Raw genomic sequence first — 19,141 nt, 5'->3', positions numbered from 1 at the left:
CCACTCTGGAAGACAATATGGAGGTTCCTCAAAAAATTAAAAATAGAACTACTGTATGACCCAGAAATTGCATTACTAGGTACTTATCCAAGGGATACAGATATGCTGTTTCAAAGGGGCACATGCACCCCAATGTTTATAGCAGCACTATCAACAATAGCCCAAGTATGGAAAGAGCCCAAATGTCCATCGACTTATGAATGGATAAAAAAGATGTGGTACACACACACACACACACACACACACACACACACACACTGGAATATTACTCAGCGATCAAAAAGAATGAAATCTTGCCATTTGTAACAATGTAGATGGAACTAGAGTGTATTATGCTAAGTGAAATTAGTCAGCCAGAGAAAGACAAATATCATATGACTTCACTCATATGTGGAATTTAAGATACAAAACAGATGAACATAAGGGAAAGAAAGCAAAAATAATATAAAAACAGAGAGGGAGACAAATCCTAAGAGACTCTTAAATACAGAGAACAAACTGAGGGTTGCTGGTGGGTGCTGGGTGGGGGAAAGGGCTAAAGGAGTAAGGGCATTAAGGAGGACACTTGTTGGGATTAGCACTGGGTGTTATATGTAAGTGATGAATCACTAAAATCTATTCCTGAAATTATTATCACACTATATGTTAAATAATTTGGATTTAAATTTCAAAAAATATTAAACCAATCTTGAAAAAAATAAAGGTTTCTCATTTTTGTTTATCTTTTCAAAAAAAAATTAAAGGTTTATCAATTTTATTTATCTTTTCAAACAAAATACTGAAGCAATGGAAAAGTTTTGTAGCAACATGACAAGATGAAAAAATAAATAGCTAAAGTGAACAGGAAAGTTTAGCAAAGCTTAGGAATACCCACTCCCCAGGGGTGGCTATTTCTTGGATGAGAGTGAAGGGATGAATTTTTCCTATGAATCAGGAAAGTCACTATTTTTTCATCAGTCTTGGCCACATCCTTGACATTACCCAGATGAAAGAGAGAACTTGGGATCTTTTCTTTACTCCTTTTCTCCTTCCCCACCCCAGGCCACAGACTGGTAAGATACCATTTACTGAGGGTTTTCTAAGTACCTAATGCTCCATAAATGCTTCCTTTCATTTGACCTTCAGACCTCACAACAACCCTATGTAGGAGGAACTATCATGTATATATATTAGCTCCATCCCATACAAGAGAAATGCAGGTGCTTCAACTACTAGGGTGAATCCATTTTACTACAGATGTTATCTCTGGAAACTGAAATGAAGCATCCAGCTATGAGTGATATATTCTATGGGTAAAAGTAGTTATAGCAACAAGAAAGAAAAAGCACTAGTAGAGATCTTGTGTAGGAAGATATTAGAAATGGGGGTAGAAGGGGAGGACATCAAACGTGTTGGCATTTCACAACTATCTTTTTTTGTCTATTAAATCACAAAGCACGATTTTCACACGTCAGAATTGTTGAGACAAGTAGTTTTACTAAAACTACTTTAGTACTTTAGTACTTTAGTACTTGTCTTTACTAATTTTTAAAAAATTTGTTAACCAGTGGTAAACCATAACAGCTATTCAAGCAGTGTTTCAAAGTTCTATTTTTTCTTATCTTTGCAACCCTAAGATGTAATTTAAAAGGTCTAATCACTCATAAGACATACTAAATAAAAGAGATGAAATTGCCATCATTAGGAAGAAATGAATTATAAAAATTCGATCTCATAACTATGGTAGAAGCCATTTGAAGTTTACCAAAAAAAAAGATACATTAAAATAGTATACTTTAAATTTTTTAATTACAAAAATCCTATTCACAAGCTGTACTTATCCTGAAGAGCAGAGAAAAAGTTGCTAGACAAAAACATTTCTGTGCTGGGAGTGGCACTCCCTAAAAAGCATTTACCTCCATCACTTCCTGTTTTTCATCTGCAGCAAAAATGTTAGGTACTTCTCCAGTATTGAGCACACTGTCAATATCCTCTAGAAAAGCTTCCTCTTTAATCTGAGTGTCCGTGATTAGAAAGACTGTCTTCTGGCCCTTCATGCCCACGTCCCTTAATAGAACCTTAAAATAAAAATACACTTGTAAGCAGAATGTGGTACACATCTGTTGTTTTTGCTTTCCCTTCCTTTCCCTTCTTTTGAGAATGAGATCTCAATTTTAGAGTGGTACCTCTTTCCACTTCTGATGGGGCTATCTTTCAGGGTCTCCAATTTTCCCATCCCCTGAGTAGGAAACCCCAACTAGTCAGAGTTTCCTGAGCCTTTAGACATAGTTGTTGATTCAGAAGAGGGCATAATTTTAAGACAGCCCAATCAGATTCTTACTTCAGGGACTAAGATGGATTTGAAAACAGAAAGAATCTCTGTCATTCTGAGAGGGAAGATATAAAGACCAGTAATCTAAAACTGCTAGGGGCCAACAGTGTTGTCTCATGGAATGAGTCTGTTGGAGAAGGAACCAAATAGAGGAGAGCAGTGCCAGGAGATAGAGTAATTACTGAGTGCTTAATTTGAGCTCCTAAATTCGGCCATATCAATGCCCTATCTACCTCTGGACCCTTCTGTCATGTAAGCCAATTACTCCATATTTTGCTTAAGTTGGTTTTTTGTTTTGTGTTGTGTTGTCAATTGTAACCAAAGATTCCCAATTAATATAAAGATACGGACTCAGTGGCATAGTGGAGCAGACTTGTTTAGGATGCTAGAACTAATCGTTAAAATTTCAGAACTTGTGAGAAGATTTTTAGACACAGCATTAAAAATTAAATTATATAAGCTTATAATTATAATAACAAAGGTAACAAAACATAAATCTTATCACTTCTTATATTTACTACTATTTATCTTATGGAAATTATTTAAATTTATTGTTGTCTATACAGTAAAATACCATATAATGGTGCTCAAACACAGAACTCTTCCCAGCTCTGTTTTCAGTGACATCATCCATGCATGAGTTTCAATCATCCATGGTGGGAGTTTTTACACCACAGAAATTGTCAAATGGCAGAGGTTCTCCTGAACCCCCTGGAGAGTTGGTTGTTAAACATTTGCCAGTACTCCACTAGATATATTTCAGGTGAAAACAGCATTACTTCTCTGCAAATTTTTATTTATTTATTTATTTATTTATTTATTTATTTAATTATTTTTAATCTTTATTTATTTTTGAGAGGGAGAGAGACAGAGTGTGAGCGGGCGAGGAACAGAGAGAGACAGACACAGAATCTGAAGCAGGCTCCAGGCTCTGAGCTGTCAGCACAGAGCCTGACATAGGGCTTGAACTCACAAACCGCGAGATCATGACCTGAGCCAAAGTCAGATGCTCAACCAACTGAGCCACCCAGGTACCCAAATGATTTTTACATTTTTTAATGTTTATTTATTTTATTTTTGAGAGACAAACATAGAATGTGAGAGGGGGAGGAGCAGAGAGAGGGAGACACATAATCTGAAACAGGCTCCAGGCTTTGAGCTACCAGCACAGAGCCCGATGTGGGGCTTAAACCCACAAACTGTGAGATCATGACCTGAGCTGAAGTCGGCCGCTTAACTGAGTGAGCCACCCAGGCACCCCCAGCAAATGATTTTTAAAATAAACTTCTATTTCTAGATTATATCTTTTAAATAAATCATATCACTTAAATAAATGCTGAATGTTAATATATACAAAATTATGCCTTTCCCATAAAAGTCATCCTCCAATATGGAAGTTGGTGTGTTCCTAGAAATACTTTTCTATCAACAAAACTAGTAAAGGTAGCTTTTAAATAAGTATTATATTTAATCATATCAGATTTCTTTTTAAAGAGCTTTTTCTTCAAGGCAGAAGGAATAGAGTTGAATTACTTTGAACATTCTGGCTTGTCTAGGGGCCACTTGAGGCACTGATTTCTGTCTCACCTGTCTTAGGGCACTTATGGGAACAGGGCTTAGTTTTGATATGAGGTTGGAGGCCACTGAAAACAGAGGCAAGTGCCCTTACAAAATGGAGCAGCACAGACTCTGAAGTTCCACAGGAAGGTGCCAGGGGGAGCAAGAGATTAGGGGCAGTGGAATACAACAAAAACCAATACCAACAGATCATGAGAAGAAACAGGAAATTAAGATAGCCCAAGGCACCTGTATATATTAGAGTACACAAAAGCGCATGCACAACCCATAAAAAAGATGTACCCCCCCCAAAAAAAAAGTTCTGAGAAGTCCCAGATTTTCTAACATGGTGATTGGTGAAGATTCCACCCTGCAAGAAGCCAGTCTATAAAGACTGGGAAAGGTGGCAGTTTATCGAGTGCTCAAAACTCAACAGATCACAAGACATACAAGGAAACAGGGAAACATGGCCCAATCAGAAACAAAAACAAAATAAGCCCTAAAATAACAACAACAAAACAGATCTAAGAACTACATAACAAGAAACTCAAAATAACTTTTAAAGATGCTCAATAAGCTAACAGAGAATACAGATAGACAACTAAAGGAAGTCAGGAAAATGGTGCATGGACAAAATGGGAATGTCAAAACAAATATAAACTATTGAAAAATAACTTAGAAAGAGTCTTATGAGATACCACTAAGTGAGATGGTATACATACATAATGGGATACACATTATGGGAGCAAGAAAAAGAAAAGACAGGGGGAAAAGGCAGATAACTTATTCAAAGAAATTCTCAAATCTGAGGATAGAGGTGAACAAATGAGGTAGAAATAGAAATTCAAGAAGCTCAGGGACCCCCGGGAGGCTCAGTCGGTTAAGCAGCCAACTTTGGCTCAGGTTGTGATCTTGCAGTTCATGAGTTTGAGCCCCGCTTTGGACTCTGTGCTGACAGCTCAGAGCCTGGAGCCTGCTTCGGATTCTGTGTCTCCCTCTCTCTCTCTGCCCCTCTCCTGCTCATGCTCTCTCTCTCTCCCAAATAAATATTTAAAAAAATTTAAAAAAATCAAGCAGTTCAACAAACTCCAACTAAAATAAACCCAAATAGACTCACACAATAAGACACATTATAATTGAACTGTTGAAAGTCACAAATAAAAAGGGAACCTTGAAAACAGCAAGAGAAAAACAATGCATCACACACAAGGGAGCTTCCATGATATTACCAGCATATTTGTTAGCAGAAACCTCGGCAAGAGGGGAGTAGGATAATATATTCAAAGTGCTGAAAGAAAAGAAAAATCTTTCCACTAAGAATACTGTATCTGGAAAAACTGTCCTTCAAAACTATAAAGAAATTAAGATCTTCTCAGATAAAAGCTGAGGAAATTCATTAACACTAGATGTGCCCCAGTCAGTTGAGTGTCTTACTCTTGGTTTTGGCTCAGGTCATGATCTCAGGGTCATAAGATTCTCTCTCCCTCTGCCCCTCTGCCCTGCTAACACACACTCTCTCTAAAATAAAAATTTTTTAAAAATTTTTAAATTAAAACCTTCAAAAAAATTTTAAAAAATAAAGAAATACTAAAGGGAGTCCTTCAAGTTGAAATGAAAGGATGCTAGGGACGCCTGGGTGGCTCAGTCTGGCAACTGACTCTTGATTTGGGCTCAGGTCATGATCTCATGGTTGTGGGATCGAGCCCTATGTCGGGCTCCACACTGAGCATGGAGTCTGCTTGGGACTCTCTCTTCCTCACTCTCTGTGCCTCTCCTTTTTGAGCACACCCATGTGCACGCACACGCTCTCTCTCTCTCTCTCTCAAAATAAATAAACATTAATAAACAGAAAGAAAGGATGCTAGACAGCAACACAAAGCCATATGAAAATATGAAGTTCTCCAGTAAACATATGGACAAATATAGAACTCTGTATTATTGTGATTTTAGTGTATAAATTCACTTTTAATTCCTGTATAGAGGGGCGCTTGGGTGGCTCAGTCGGTTGAGCGTCCAACTTCGGCTCCGGTCATGATCTCGCAGTCCGTGAGTTCAAGCCCTGCATCAGGCTCTGTGCTGACAGCTGGGAGCCCGGAGCCTGCTTCAAATTCTGTGTCTCCCTCTCTCTCTGCCCCTCCCCCACTCATGCTCTTTCTCTCTGTGTCAAAAATAAATAAAAACATTAAAAAAAAATAATTCCTGTATAGAATCTAGAAGACAAAAGCACAAAAACCTTTATAAACCTTTATGTTAATGAGTACACAGTCTATAAAGACATAATTTGTGACATCAAAAACATAAAGGGGGGGCAGATGTAAAGGAGTAGGTTTTGTGTGTCCGTTTTGTAAAGGAGTAGTTTTTGTATGTGATTGCAGTTGTTACAAGTTTAAAATAGATTACTACTTTAGGATATCTTATGTAATCACAATAGTAACTCCCTCCCCCTCCCCAAAAATCTAGTTTTGTGTATATTCTATAAATGAGAAGGGAGTCAAAGCATGTCACTACCAACAATCAACAAACCACAAAGGGAGGCAGTAAGAGAGCAAAGGAGGGACGAAAAAGGTACAAACATTCAGAAATGCCAAATACACATAGGGGAAGGGAAGGAAAAATAAGACTGAAACAGAGAGGGAGGCAAACCATAAGAGATTCTTAAAAACAGAGAACAAACTGAGGTTTGACGGGGGTAGGGAAAATGGGTGATGGGCATTGAGAAGGGCACTTGGTGGGATGAGCACTGGGTATTATATGTATGTGATGAATCCCTGTATTCTCCTCTTGAAGCCAAGACTACACTGTATGTTAATTAACTTGAGAAAAAAAAAAAGCCAAATACAAACAAAACACCAACAGTAAATCCTTCCCTATTAGCAACGACTTCAAATGCAAATGGATTAAATTCCCCAATCAGAATATATAGTTTTGCAGAATGGATTTTAAAAACAGGACCCAATGATATGCTGCCTAGAAGAGACTCACTTTAGACCGAAGGGCACACCATTGGTTGAAAGTGAAATAATGGAAAAGATGTTCCATGAAAATGGTAACCAAAGGAGAGCAGGGCAGCTATACTAATACCAGACAAAACAGTAAAAAGTTGTTATAAGAGACAGGAAACATTACATAATGATCAAAGGGTCAATTCATCAGGAAGATGTAACAATTATAAATATTTATGCACAAAACAGCAGAGCTACTAAGTATATGAAGCAGGGGTGCCTGGGTGGCTCAGCTGGTTAAGCATCTGACTCTTGGTTTCAGTTCAGGTCATGATCTCACGGTTCTTGGGTTCGAGCCCCTTGTCAAGCTCCATGATGTCAGTGCAGAACCTGCTTGGGATTCTCTTTCTTTGCCCCTCCCCTGCTCGTGCTCTCTCTCTCTCAAAATAAATAAATAAACTTAATTTTTCTTCCCCTAAATATATGAAACAATGACAGAATTGAAGGGAGAAATAGCAACATAATAGGAGGAAACTTCAACGTTCACTTTTAATAAGGGCTAGAAGAACCAGACAAAATGTCAATAAGGAAAAGGAGTATTTGAACAATACTATAAACAAACTAGACCTGACAGACATATATAGAACACTCTACCCAACAAGAGCAGAATATACCTTCTTCTCTAATGCACATAGGACATTCTCCAGGACAGATCACATATTATGCCACAAACAAGTCTTAACAAATTTAAGAAAACTGATACCAAATCAAGTACCTGTTCTAATCACAATGGAATGAAACTATGAACCAACAGAAGGAAAACTGGAAAATCTGCAAAGTCATGGCAATTAAACAACACACTATTAAACAATAGATCAAAGAAGAAATCACAAGGGAAATTAGAAAATTTCTTGAAACAAATGAAAATGAAAAGTCAACATCCCAAAACTTAGGAAATGCAGCAAAAGCAGTGCTAAGAGGGAAGTTTATAGCTGCAAACACATCAAAACAGAAGAAAGATCTCAAGTCAACAGTCTAATTTTACATCTCATAGAACCTCAAAAATTGAATAAACCAAATCCAAAGCTAGCAAGAAAAAGGAAGCAATAAAGATTAGAGGTAAACAAAATAGGGGATTAAAAAAATCAGTAGGAAAAAAAAATCAGTGGAACTTAGAGGGTTTTTTTTAACCAACAAAATTAGTAAAATCTAGCAAGATTAAGAAAAAAGAAAGAAGATTCAAATAACTAAAATTAGAAATGAAAGAGGGGACATTACAACCCATGCTACAAAAATTAAAAAGGATTATAAGAGGGAGCATGGATGGTTCTGTTGTTTGAGGGTCTGACTCTTGATTTTGGCTAAGGTCATGATCTCAGTGTCATAGGATCAAGCCTTGTGTCAGGCTCCACACTGAGTGTGGAGCCTGCTTACGATTCTCTCTCTCCCTCTCTGCCCCTCTCCCCTGCTTGTGTGCACTCCTTTCACTCTAAAATTAAAAATTAAAAAAATAATAAATAAATAAATAAATTAATTAATTAATTAATAGAGTAGAATACTATTAACAATTGTATGCCAACAAATTGTATAACCTAAAATAAATTCTCAAAAATGAATGAAGTGGGGCGCCTGGGTGGCTCAGTTAACTGTCCGATTTCGGCTCAGGTCGTGATCTCCCAGTTCACAGGTTCGAGCCCCGTGTCGGACTCTGTGCTGACAGCTCAGAACCTGGCACCTGCTTTGGATTCTGTGTCTCCCTCTCTTTCTGCCCCTCTCCCACTCATGCTCTGTTTCTCTCTGTCTCTCTCTCTCTCAAAAATAAACATTTAAAAATGAAAAATTAAAGTACAAATAGATTTAGTAACATGCTCAAGATAGCTAACAAAACATGCAAAGCAGTAATTAAAACTGAATCTGCCTAACTTTAAAGTCTATGTTCTATCTACTGAAGAAGGCTGCTTTCTCAATCTGTTAGTTCATTTGGTAGTAAATGTATCAAAAATTTTCCTCTAAAGTGAGAGCAGAAAAAGAAATACTGTAATTTTTTGCTCTGTGTCTAAGTAAACCTCTTTGATATCAGCTTGGATTCTACCACTTCCATATCCAGCTCTCTAGGCTAACTTTTAGGCTATAGAAACTTCATATGTGAGGGTGAGTGTAAGTGAAAAAAGTCCATCAATCTTTCTATTTTTCATTTTGCATCATCTCCCTTCTGTGAGGGATGTGAGGCATGTGAGGATGAAGCCCCAGGCATCTACCCCACTATTCTATTGGTTACTGGGAAAGCAACATTAATTGGGCAACATTAATGACATCATCATCACCATCAGGGTTCACGTTTAACAATCTGCTGGAAAACATACATTTATCGGAAATGAGACCTCTCTGAACTAGAATAAAGATAGAATCAGCAGCTGCAGTGGAAAAGACAAATGATAAATCCTGCTCTGCTGTGGATACCTTCCCTCAACTTCAGTTTCTTCATCAGTAATACAGAGACAACCATACCTGCTTCACTGAATTGTTGTACCTACAGAATGAGATCGCGTATTTAAAGCACTTAGAGCAGTGCTCAGCACACACAGTTACTGCTCTATGGATAATATTATCATCATCACCAACGTAGTCAGCACACAGCTATACAGGTTGGCTCTCTCTTCACAGCACTGATAATTATTTTAGACACTAGGTTTCTTCATAATTTTACCTTCAAATCCTCTCTCCACTCATTCATACCATAGCTTTTAGAAATTTCTGGTTGGAAAATCTGCATTTTTGCCATGGATGTAGCCAGACGGGTTAAAGATTGACGACCACTGCCTCCAAGTCCAACAAGCAAGGCATTTCCACCTGACTGCTTTAGAATTCGACATATTCGTGATAAATGTTCCAATACATACCTATGAGATATCAATATTATTATACTTGAAAATACGAATGTAAATGTATATTTACAGGTAACTATTATTTTATATTCTTGGAAGGATGAACTTTGCTATCCCATGTTATTACCCTAATTTTAAAGAGATAATCGTCAAAAAGTGCGGTTTTTCAAAAGATGTTACCATTGAATCATTTGATGCAAAGGAAAACTAAAGTACAAATTCAGGAACTGTAATGTACAAATTATAGAAATGAAATGCAGTTGTAACCACTTATACTGAAAGCACATCACTGTTTTTGTTAAAAACATCTCTTCAGGGGCGCCTGGGTGGCGCAGTCGGTTGAGCGTCCGACTTCGGCCAGGTCACGATCTCGCGGTCCGTGAGTTCGAGCCCCGCGTCGGGCTCTGGGCTGATGGCTCGGAGCCTGGAGCCTGTTTCCGATTCTGTGTCTCCCTCTCTCTCTGCCCCTCCCCTGTTCATGCTCTGTCTCTCTCTGTCCCAAAAATAAATGAACGTTGAAAAAAAAATTAAAAAAAAAATCTCTTCAATCTTTTTTTAAGATTTTTTTTTAAGTAATACCTACACCCAACGTGAGGCTTGAACCTACAGCTCCAAGATCAAGAGTCACACGCTCTACCAACTGACCTAGCCAGGAACCCCTCTTCAATCTTTTAATACTAGGATTTATATGTGAGAAATAGAAAATCAGTTATCTACAAAATTAATTTCTGTGAAGACCCAGCCTCATTAGTAATTAGGGAAATTAAAATTGGAGCCACAGTGAGATACCATTCCACTCTCCTTTAGATTGGCAAAAGTTACCAAGTCTGGCAATCCTAGTGTTGGCAAGGGTGAAGAACAATGGAAACTCTTAATCATTTTTGAAGATACTTCAGCAAAACTTAGTAAAGTAGAAGATCCTTACACACCATAATACAATAATTTCACTTTTAGGAATATAACCTAGAGAAATTCTAACACATGTACCCAAAGAGACATGAATATTCAAATCTTTTTTTTTATAACTGCAAAAACTAGAAAGTCACCTAAAAGTCCATCTCAGAAGAATGACCACATTGTGTTAGTAGTAAAAACTCATTTGTTGTGACTCTCACAAACAATATGGAAAAAACCTGAAGAATGTATACAGTATATTATTTATAAAAGTTATAAACATGCAAAATCAGGGGCACCTGGGTGCTTGGTCAGTTAAGCATCTGACTTCAGCTCAGGTCATGATTCCCCAGTTTGCGGGTTTGAGCCCCACATTGGGCTCTGTACTGACAGATCAGAGCAGAGCCTGGAGCCTGCTTCAGATTCTATCTCCCTCTCTCTGCCACTGCCCTGCTCAGGCTCTGTTTCTCAAAAAAAAAAGAAGACAACTCTTTAAAAAAATTAAACATGCTAAATAAGACTGTGCATATATATTCAGGAACACACATGTGTAGTAAAAAGCACATGACATGAGTTCCTTTTACTCCTACAGGGTATGATGGGGATGCAGAGAGACAGGATTGACTACACAAGGGACTTCAAATAAATTTCTAATTTTTTATGTCTTAAGTTGCATGACCAGTACAAGATTATCCACCATATTTTTCTTTATATCTTTTCATACATTTTAAATATTTCACAGAAAAATTTTACAAATAGCAATTTCCACCATGAACACCAAATGTAGGTACCTAAAAATGACAAGATTCATTCTTGTCTTGTGAGTTTGATTATACTCATCTAAGCATTGTTCCACAATGTCACTAAAATGATGAATATTTGGAATTTCAACATAAAGTCTGTCGTCTCCTTCAAGATCAGGATTCATATAATCACCAAACATGAGATTTCTCAAGTCTCCTTCAGATATCTATAGAATGAAAATCAACACGTTACAAAATTCAACATTTTATAAAATAAATTAAAGGAAATATTACATAAAATTTTGTTTTATCTATGTTATAGGATGATTATCAATTAAATAATTCTTTTAAATGGAGAGGTAAAGGGGAGCCTGGGTGGCTCAGTCGGTTAAGCGTCCGACTTCAGCTCCGGTCATGATCTCACGGTCCGTGGGTTCGAGCCCTGCGTCAGGCTCTGGGCTGATGGCTCAGAGCCTGGAGCCTGCTTCCGATTCTGTGTCTCCCTCTCTCTCTGCCCCTCCCCCGTTCATGCTCTATCTCTCTCTGTCTCAAAAATAAATAAACGTTAAAAAAAAAATTAAAAAAAAAATAAATGGAGAGGTAAATAATATACTTATACAATTAATTCCTAAAATTGTATTATATCCTCAAAAAACAAAAAGAACAGAAATTTTTCTGTTATATAAGATTTTCCCCCAAGAGCCTAGAAAAGTCATTCTGAGTGACTCTCACTTATTGAGTAGTTACTAAGGGATGGTCACCATGTTAAGTACTTTGCATTTATTATATCATTTAATCCTTATCATATAAGGTTTTATTCTTTAAATAACTTCTATGTTACATATATATTTCCCCTGAAGACAAATCTTCTCAAAATAAACACCTATCATTGAGGGAAGTGAAAAGAATTTGATTGTTAAGAGGAGACAATATTTTTTAAAGATAGGTTGATTGTCACAATTCATGCTGTTGTACTGTTTTAACTTAATACGTATACAATCACTAAATATACTCACGGGTGCATTATCTCTCCTCAAATGTGAAAAGACACCATCAAATGATTCTTTAAAATGGTCCTTTATAACAGCTTTGATTAAATTGAACAGCCAGTATCGATCCTCGTTATTAACGAGGCGGTCATAAAACACCCGGAGAACTTCATGCACAAACAAGCGGGTCATGGTGTGTTTGCTCTCCACAGCATCTTTTTCAATGAGTAAGCAGCCCCGGATGACACGTGAAAAATCCCGCAAGTTGAAAGTGTAATGGGATTTTGCGGGAGTGGGCAAAAGATTTTCCATGGATCGTTTATATACCTGCATATGAAAGACGACAATGGAACAATATAATGATTATAATAAGCAAAGTCATGTAACAAATAGTATATAATATGAAATATTTTATTTATCCTATCAGATTATATTGGTTTGGGGGCACCTGGTGGCTCAGCTGGTTAAGTGTCTGACTCTTGCTTTCAATTCAGGTCATAATCTCACGGTTTTGTGAGATTGAGCCCCACATTGGGCTCCACACTACCGGACAGCACAGAACCTGCTTGGGATTCTCTCTCCCTCTCTCTCTGCTCCTCCCCTGCTCACACACATGCTCTCATGATCTCTCTCAAAATAAGTAAATAAACTTAAAAAAATTATATTGGTTTAGAAAATTGTATAGTACCCAGTCTAGCATGGCACACAGCTTTTTTTTTTTTAATTTTGGTTTATAGCAGGCATTATGAAGTCAAAGGAACTTAATATTATCAAATTCCATCCAAGCCCAAGAAGTGACCATGCATTTATTTCCCAGTTATTACAGTTGTTCCACTTAAAGCTGAATGACCTGTGATTAAATAATTAGCAAAAACTTTAGTAGAGAGTGAAACCAGATAACTCATTCTGAATCATTCCAAATGGTGGCAAGGATGAAACAATTTCCTTTGGCTACCCTTGACTTCAAAACAAATCAATGTATCCTCTTCCTTCCCTTTGCTCTTATTTTCTGCCTCTTCTCCCTTCTATCTCGATTGGCTATAATATGGAAATAATGTATGTTTTTACTATTTGCTAAATTCACCAAATAAACTTTAATATTTTCTATAAGTAAATTAAGTCTTTTTATAATATAGCCCCCCAAAAAACCTCAAATGAAATTATTTTTTTGTCTGTGTTCTATGATTATCCCCCCCCCCCCCCCAGCATCTGCAATGTGGTAGGTCTAAAATACTTCAAAAAAAAAAAAAAAAAAAAAAAAGGATCCCTTTCTGCCTCACCAACTCCCTTCTTTTTCCAGGAGATGTCTAAAATACATATAACATATTTTATAAATAGAAGAACTTTTCTGTATCAGAATAAGTTTAGTACTTTCAATGCACTATCCCTTTGCTCATAGTTTCTCTATTTTAACAGCACAAATTTTCCACCAGAGTAAGGCAGAAACTTCAGAAAAACACAATGCTCTCGGAAACTGATGGAATGATTCTAGGGAGTTTTGTGCGTCTGGTTGCAGTGATCCCACAGTGAACCCCACTTTATCAACGCTCCAGAAAGCTTAGTTCAGTGATCTATCACTCACTTACCTTATATACAATTTTCCCTTTTACCATTGGTGATGAGGCTGGCTATGCCCTCTGAGTAGAGGCAGATAACACACCCTGAATTATGCAAAGCCATTAGGCAGTCTTGTTTTCTGTTCCCACCCTTGTGTTTCCTTACTATTATATTTTTTCACTGCTACTCCTAAATTATGTTGTATGACTAAAAAGGATGCATTCATAAGCTAAAGTCCCCCAACCTCACCATCTCCCTATCTCCCTATCTATCTCCCCTATTTATCTCCCTATCTATCTATCTAGGCTCTATGCCCAATGTGGGGCTAGAACTCACAACCCCAAGATCAAGAGTTGCATGCTCTACCAAACAAGCCAGCCAGGCACTCCCTCTATTTCTTTTTAAAGACAAACATGCAGATTAGAAGGGAAGAAAAAAATCCATAAACACCAGGGTAGAAACCTAACAATTAGGGAAACCCCTGTGGTGTGGCAGATACTGATTCTAAATTATTTCCTTATAACAACCTTGTGAAATAGGTGCTATCTTCCATTTTAGTGATTAAAAAACTGAGTTTCTAGAAGTTCAAATTACTTTCTCTAGGCCACTTATAGCTAGGAAATGGCAATCAAGGCTCAAACCCAGTTAGATTCCCTGATTTCAAAGCCTCTGATCTTCCTGTTCTCAAGCCTCCTTAACAGTTTCTTAGATACCGAAGACCAAAGTAAATGACTAAGAAAAAAATGTTAAAAAAAAAAAAAAGGACCAAATGAGGAATATACGAAATACTAAAACATTTTATATTGCATTATGTGCTCACCTCCATTGTCCCACTGACAAGTTGGTTCCCAATTAAAAAGTACTCTGGAGGAAACTCATGAGTCCTAAGGTAGAATGCTACAATTGAGGAGAAGATTCGGACCATAGTTTCGTCACTGAAAGTATTAATAGAGCAGATGTTGAAATGTCGAATAAAACGAGGAGTGACTGGATTTCTTCCACCACCTGGAGGGCCCATGGCAGCCATCAGCTCTATGTCAACCAATGTGATTTTACTTGTATCCTTAAGGTCATACCTTGAAAGCACATAAAAATTCCAAAGCAATCAGTTATAAGCCAGTAAAGATAGAATGAAATGTTGATCTGCCTAGAAATGTAATCTGATTTTAGCGTCTCTAAAAGAAAGAACCCTAGGGGTACTGGATGGCTCAGTCAGTTGAGTGTCCAACTTTAGCTCAGGTCATGATCTCCTGGTTCGTGGGTTTCAGCCCTGCATTGGGCTTCATGCCTACAGCTCAGAGCCTGGAGCCTGCTTCGGATTCTGTCTCCCTCTCTCTTTGCCCCTTCCCCGCCTCTCTCTCTCAAAAATAAACAAACATTTAAAATTTGTTTTAAATAAATAAAGGGAAGAACCCTAGAAAATGCTTGGAGTAGAAAAACAAAAATAATTAAAAATATTTTTTTATTTGATATAACATTATATTCCTTTCAGGTGCACAACATAATGATTCCATATTTGTATATATTGCAAAACAATTACCCCAGTAAGTCAAGTTAACATCCATCACTACACATGATGACGAAATTTTTCTTGTGGTAACTTTCAAAATCCACTCTCCTAGCTACTTTCAAATATGCAATACAGTATTATTAACTATATTCACCGTGCTATCCATTACATCCCTCAGACTTACCCATTATATAACTGGAAACGTATGGCTTATGACATAACCTTATGACTCCCTTCACCTATTTCACCCATCCCCCAACCCCTGCCTCAGGCAACCACCAGTCTGTGAAGAGAATGTGTGTGGTGTGTGTTTTTTAATGTTTATGTATTTTTGAGAGAGACAGAGTGCAAGTGGGGCAGGGGCAGAGACAGCCAGAGACACATAATCCAAAGGAGTCTCCATGCTGTGAGCTGTCAGCACAGAATCCAACGCGGGGCTGGAACTCACTGACCACGAGATCATGACCTGAGCTAAGTCGAATGCTTAACCAACTGAGCCACCCACGGGCCCCAGAAGAGAATGTTTTTTATTTTTTATTTATTTTTTTATTTTTTTAAATTTTTTTTTTCAACGTTTATTTATTTTTGGGACAGAGAGAGACAGAGCATGAACGGGGGAGGGGCAGAGAGAGAGGGAGACACAGAATCGGAAACAGGCTCCAGGCTCCGAGCCATCAGCCCAGAGCCTGACGCAGGGCTCGAACTCACGGACCGCGAGATCGTGACCTGGCTGAAGTCGGACGCTCAACCGACTGCGCCACCCAGGCGCCCCGAGAATGTTTTTTAAAGCAGTGTCCTATTTCTCCTTCCAGTGACACTAATTCTGTTGCCAAATTCTGGGTATCTATAATGTCCTTTCATTTTACCCTTCCCTTTCCAGTTTGACTCTCTACTTTTTCCTCCCTCACTCCAAATCCAGAAGCATGGATGAGAGATCATTCTTGTTTGTAGCTGGTTATAGGTAGGGTGACCACATATGCCATTTTGCCTAGGACAATTCTGGTTTGTGCTTGCCTGGAGTCATTATTTATTTATTTATTTTTTAACATTTATTTATTTTTGAGACAGAGAGAGACAGAGCTTGAACAGGGGAGGGGCAGAGAGAGAGGGAGACACAGAATCTGAAACAGGCTCCAGGCTCTGAGCTGTCAGCACAGAGCCCGACGCGGGGCTCGAACTCACCGACCGTGAGATCATGACCGGAGCCGAAGTCGGCCCCTTAACCGACTGAGCCACCCAGGCGCCCCTGGAGTCATTATTAATAACACTCCCCTTTTGTGCTTAGGAATGTCCCAGTCCGAGCAATAAATTATATAGTCATCCAGTTACTTACAGCAAAGTCCTGATTTTGTTTTCGCATCTCACATCTTATCTTCAGAGCACATAAAGATGCCTAAATAGTACCTGTAATGCTTTTGTTATGTAAAGAGAGACACAATGGGGGAATAACAAAGCTCCAAAGAAGTTTTAATCAGAAAGGAATATATAAATGGCTCAACTTAGTTGGAACCAGAGTGAAAATGTGCCTATTTCTAACAGGCCATTAAGTCCTTTAATACTGAAGTTCTTACAAAAAGGGGGCAGGGAATGTGGGAGAAATCTTTATAGGCAGTCCTTAGTCTAATAGTACTCCTAACAAAAAGTATGAAAATATGACTTGGTTTTTGGCAACTACCCTAATAACTATCAGTAGGGGGCTTGTTAAATAAATTATGGCAGGATCTACACAACTAAATTGTATTAAAAGCCAATGAAATGAAAAAATAAAAGGCCAATAAAATGAATGAAATAAACAACATGAATAGGTGCTCAAGATAAATTTTTAAGTGAAAATAAGTTATAAAACATTGTATAACATGTCTGTTTTTTAAAATAAAAATGTATTTGTATAGAAAAAAAACACCTTGAAGGAATAGGAGTTATCTCCTGGAGGCAGGATTCCAAGGGTCTGTAGTAATAACAAAAATGTATTTCAAAAATATGACTTAGCTTCAACATTAGTCTACCCTTGCCTTTGATTAACAAACAAACAAACAAACAAACAAACGAAAAACCATGCATACTGGGGCCTTAGGGAAGTATATTTAAGAGGAGGGAATGAAGAATTACTAATCTTAACTAAAAAATACAATATCTCACATATTGGAAACTAATCATATCATCATAAAAATGGGATGGAGGGAGCGGAAGAATTATCTATGAAATTGCTGTCAAAACCAAAATGGTTTTGACAAATCTTTCTCAAAGATATGGCAGTCCTATCTCAGAGATATGGCAGTCACATAAAATACAGAAATTTAAAGCAGCAGAGGCATAGGGTGCTGATTATGGTTCCTTAGTTTGAAGTCTACCCACAAATTCTCAGCCCTGGGAGAATGGAACTTTGAAAGATGTAATCTGTAAGTTATTTTCAGTGACTGAAAATAATAGTTGAAAAGGAAAGAGTTTACTACATTATTGAGTAAATACATTTCCAATACCGGATTACCCATCCCAGTAATCTAACTCACACGTTCAGAGGACAGAACGTCATCAAAAGGTATAGAAAAGTCTTCTAAAAATTTCTGTAGAGGAAAATCTAAGCAACCGTTCTTTCCCATAAATATTGAAAACATGTATTACTTTGATGTGAGTCAAATAGAAAAAGAGAACAAAAATGACTTTAGCATGGCTAGTTAAAACTTCAGTTAAATAGTTACCAGTTCCCACAGTCAAAAAATTGTCGTAATAATTCAATAGGAGGTTGAGCTCCGTATTTCTCCAATGCAGGCATATTCATGTCATCTATAAAAATTACACACTTCTTTCCCATAGGTGGTCCAAAAACTCCTTTGCGTCTTTTATCCAATCTAGCCATAATAATATTCTAAAATATAAAGAAGAGTAGTATTTAAAGCCATACGTAACATTAGGGGGAAAAAAAAGAATTTACAGTCTAACTGTATAAGGAAATAATGACAAGAAGCACTCTTGTGTGTGTTTATATTTATTCATTTTTAGGGTGATATCAAACCTTATATTCAACATCAAAAAGCATTTACTGAAATCCTTCTATGGGCTCAGAATTGTTACATACATACCTATTTATATATTTATATTGCACACAAATGCAAAATATTTTCCTCATTGGATACCCCAACATACCTATTAACTTTAACTTAATGTCTAAAAGCACGAATCTAAATTTATACGACTTTGAAATTAAGGGAATTCTATAGGCTTAAAACAACAGAAATGAGTCCCCTAGGTCAGGTGAGAATGGACACACATGAATTTAGGCATGGATGATTAAAATGGTGACTAGAAAGGGTCTCATGCAGTACTTTAAACTTGGCACAAAGATGGGGATGCCCAGCTGCTAGGTTCCTGTCACCTATTGTCACCGAAGATCATACAAAAATCCACAGTTTGAAAGATCTTTCATGGACAGAGCTTCAACACCCTTAGGGACCCTCTAGGAAAGTTTAAAAAGAACAGTTGAAATTTCTTTTTCTCTCCCCCGGTGTCTTCTACAGTTAAGAAATCAACTGTGGCTTCTTCTGGTGCTTATAAAAAAGGATGACAAAGCTCAATAATTTAGCAATCATGCAAAAATGTTCCTTTGAATGTGGTTCCAACATTATTATGTTGGTGTCCTTTTATGTTTTCAAAATTTATTTGAGAGAGAGTGCACACATGTGTGCATGAGCAAGGAAGGGGCAGAGAAAGCAGAAGAGAGAGAATCCCAAGCAGTCCCCACTAATATCAGCACAG

The 19,141-nt window shown here is 37.5% G+C and overlaps 1 protein-coding gene across 2 annotated transcripts in view; it reads right to left on the bottom strand.

The window, feature by feature from the left end:
* Window positions 1-19,141, bottom strand: part of DNAH12 (dynein axonemal heavy chain 12) — a 219,043-nt gene that overhangs the window by 84,833 nt on the left and 115,069 nt on the right. For both annotated transcript variants that reach the window (XM_086697846.1, XM_086697845.1), the window contains 6 exons: window positions 18,088-18,254; window positions 14,699-14,954; window positions 12,349-12,648; window positions 11,381-11,559; window positions 9,518-9,710; window positions 1,896-2,057 (listed from right to left, as the gene is read on the bottom strand). In XM_086697846.1, the coding sequence (XP_086553972.1) occupies window positions 1,896-2,057; window positions 9,518-9,710; window positions 11,381-11,559; window positions 12,349-12,648; window positions 14,699-14,954; window positions 18,088-18,254 (1,257 nt within the window). The remainder of the gene's footprint in view (window positions 1-1,895; window positions 2,058-9,517; window positions 9,711-11,380; window positions 11,560-12,348; window positions 12,649-14,698; window positions 14,955-18,087; window positions 18,255-19,141) is intronic.

This window comes from Puma concolor, chromosome A2 (genome assembly GCF_028749965.1).
Source record: "Puma concolor isolate L17-30 chromosome A2, mPumCon1.1.hap2, whole genome shotgun sequence".
NCBI classification, from domain to species: Eukaryota; Metazoa; Chordata; class Mammalia; order Carnivora; family Felidae; genus Puma; species Puma concolor.
Note: the sequence above shows the minus strand (reverse complement) of the source record. Positions and strands in the feature narration are given on the sequence as shown.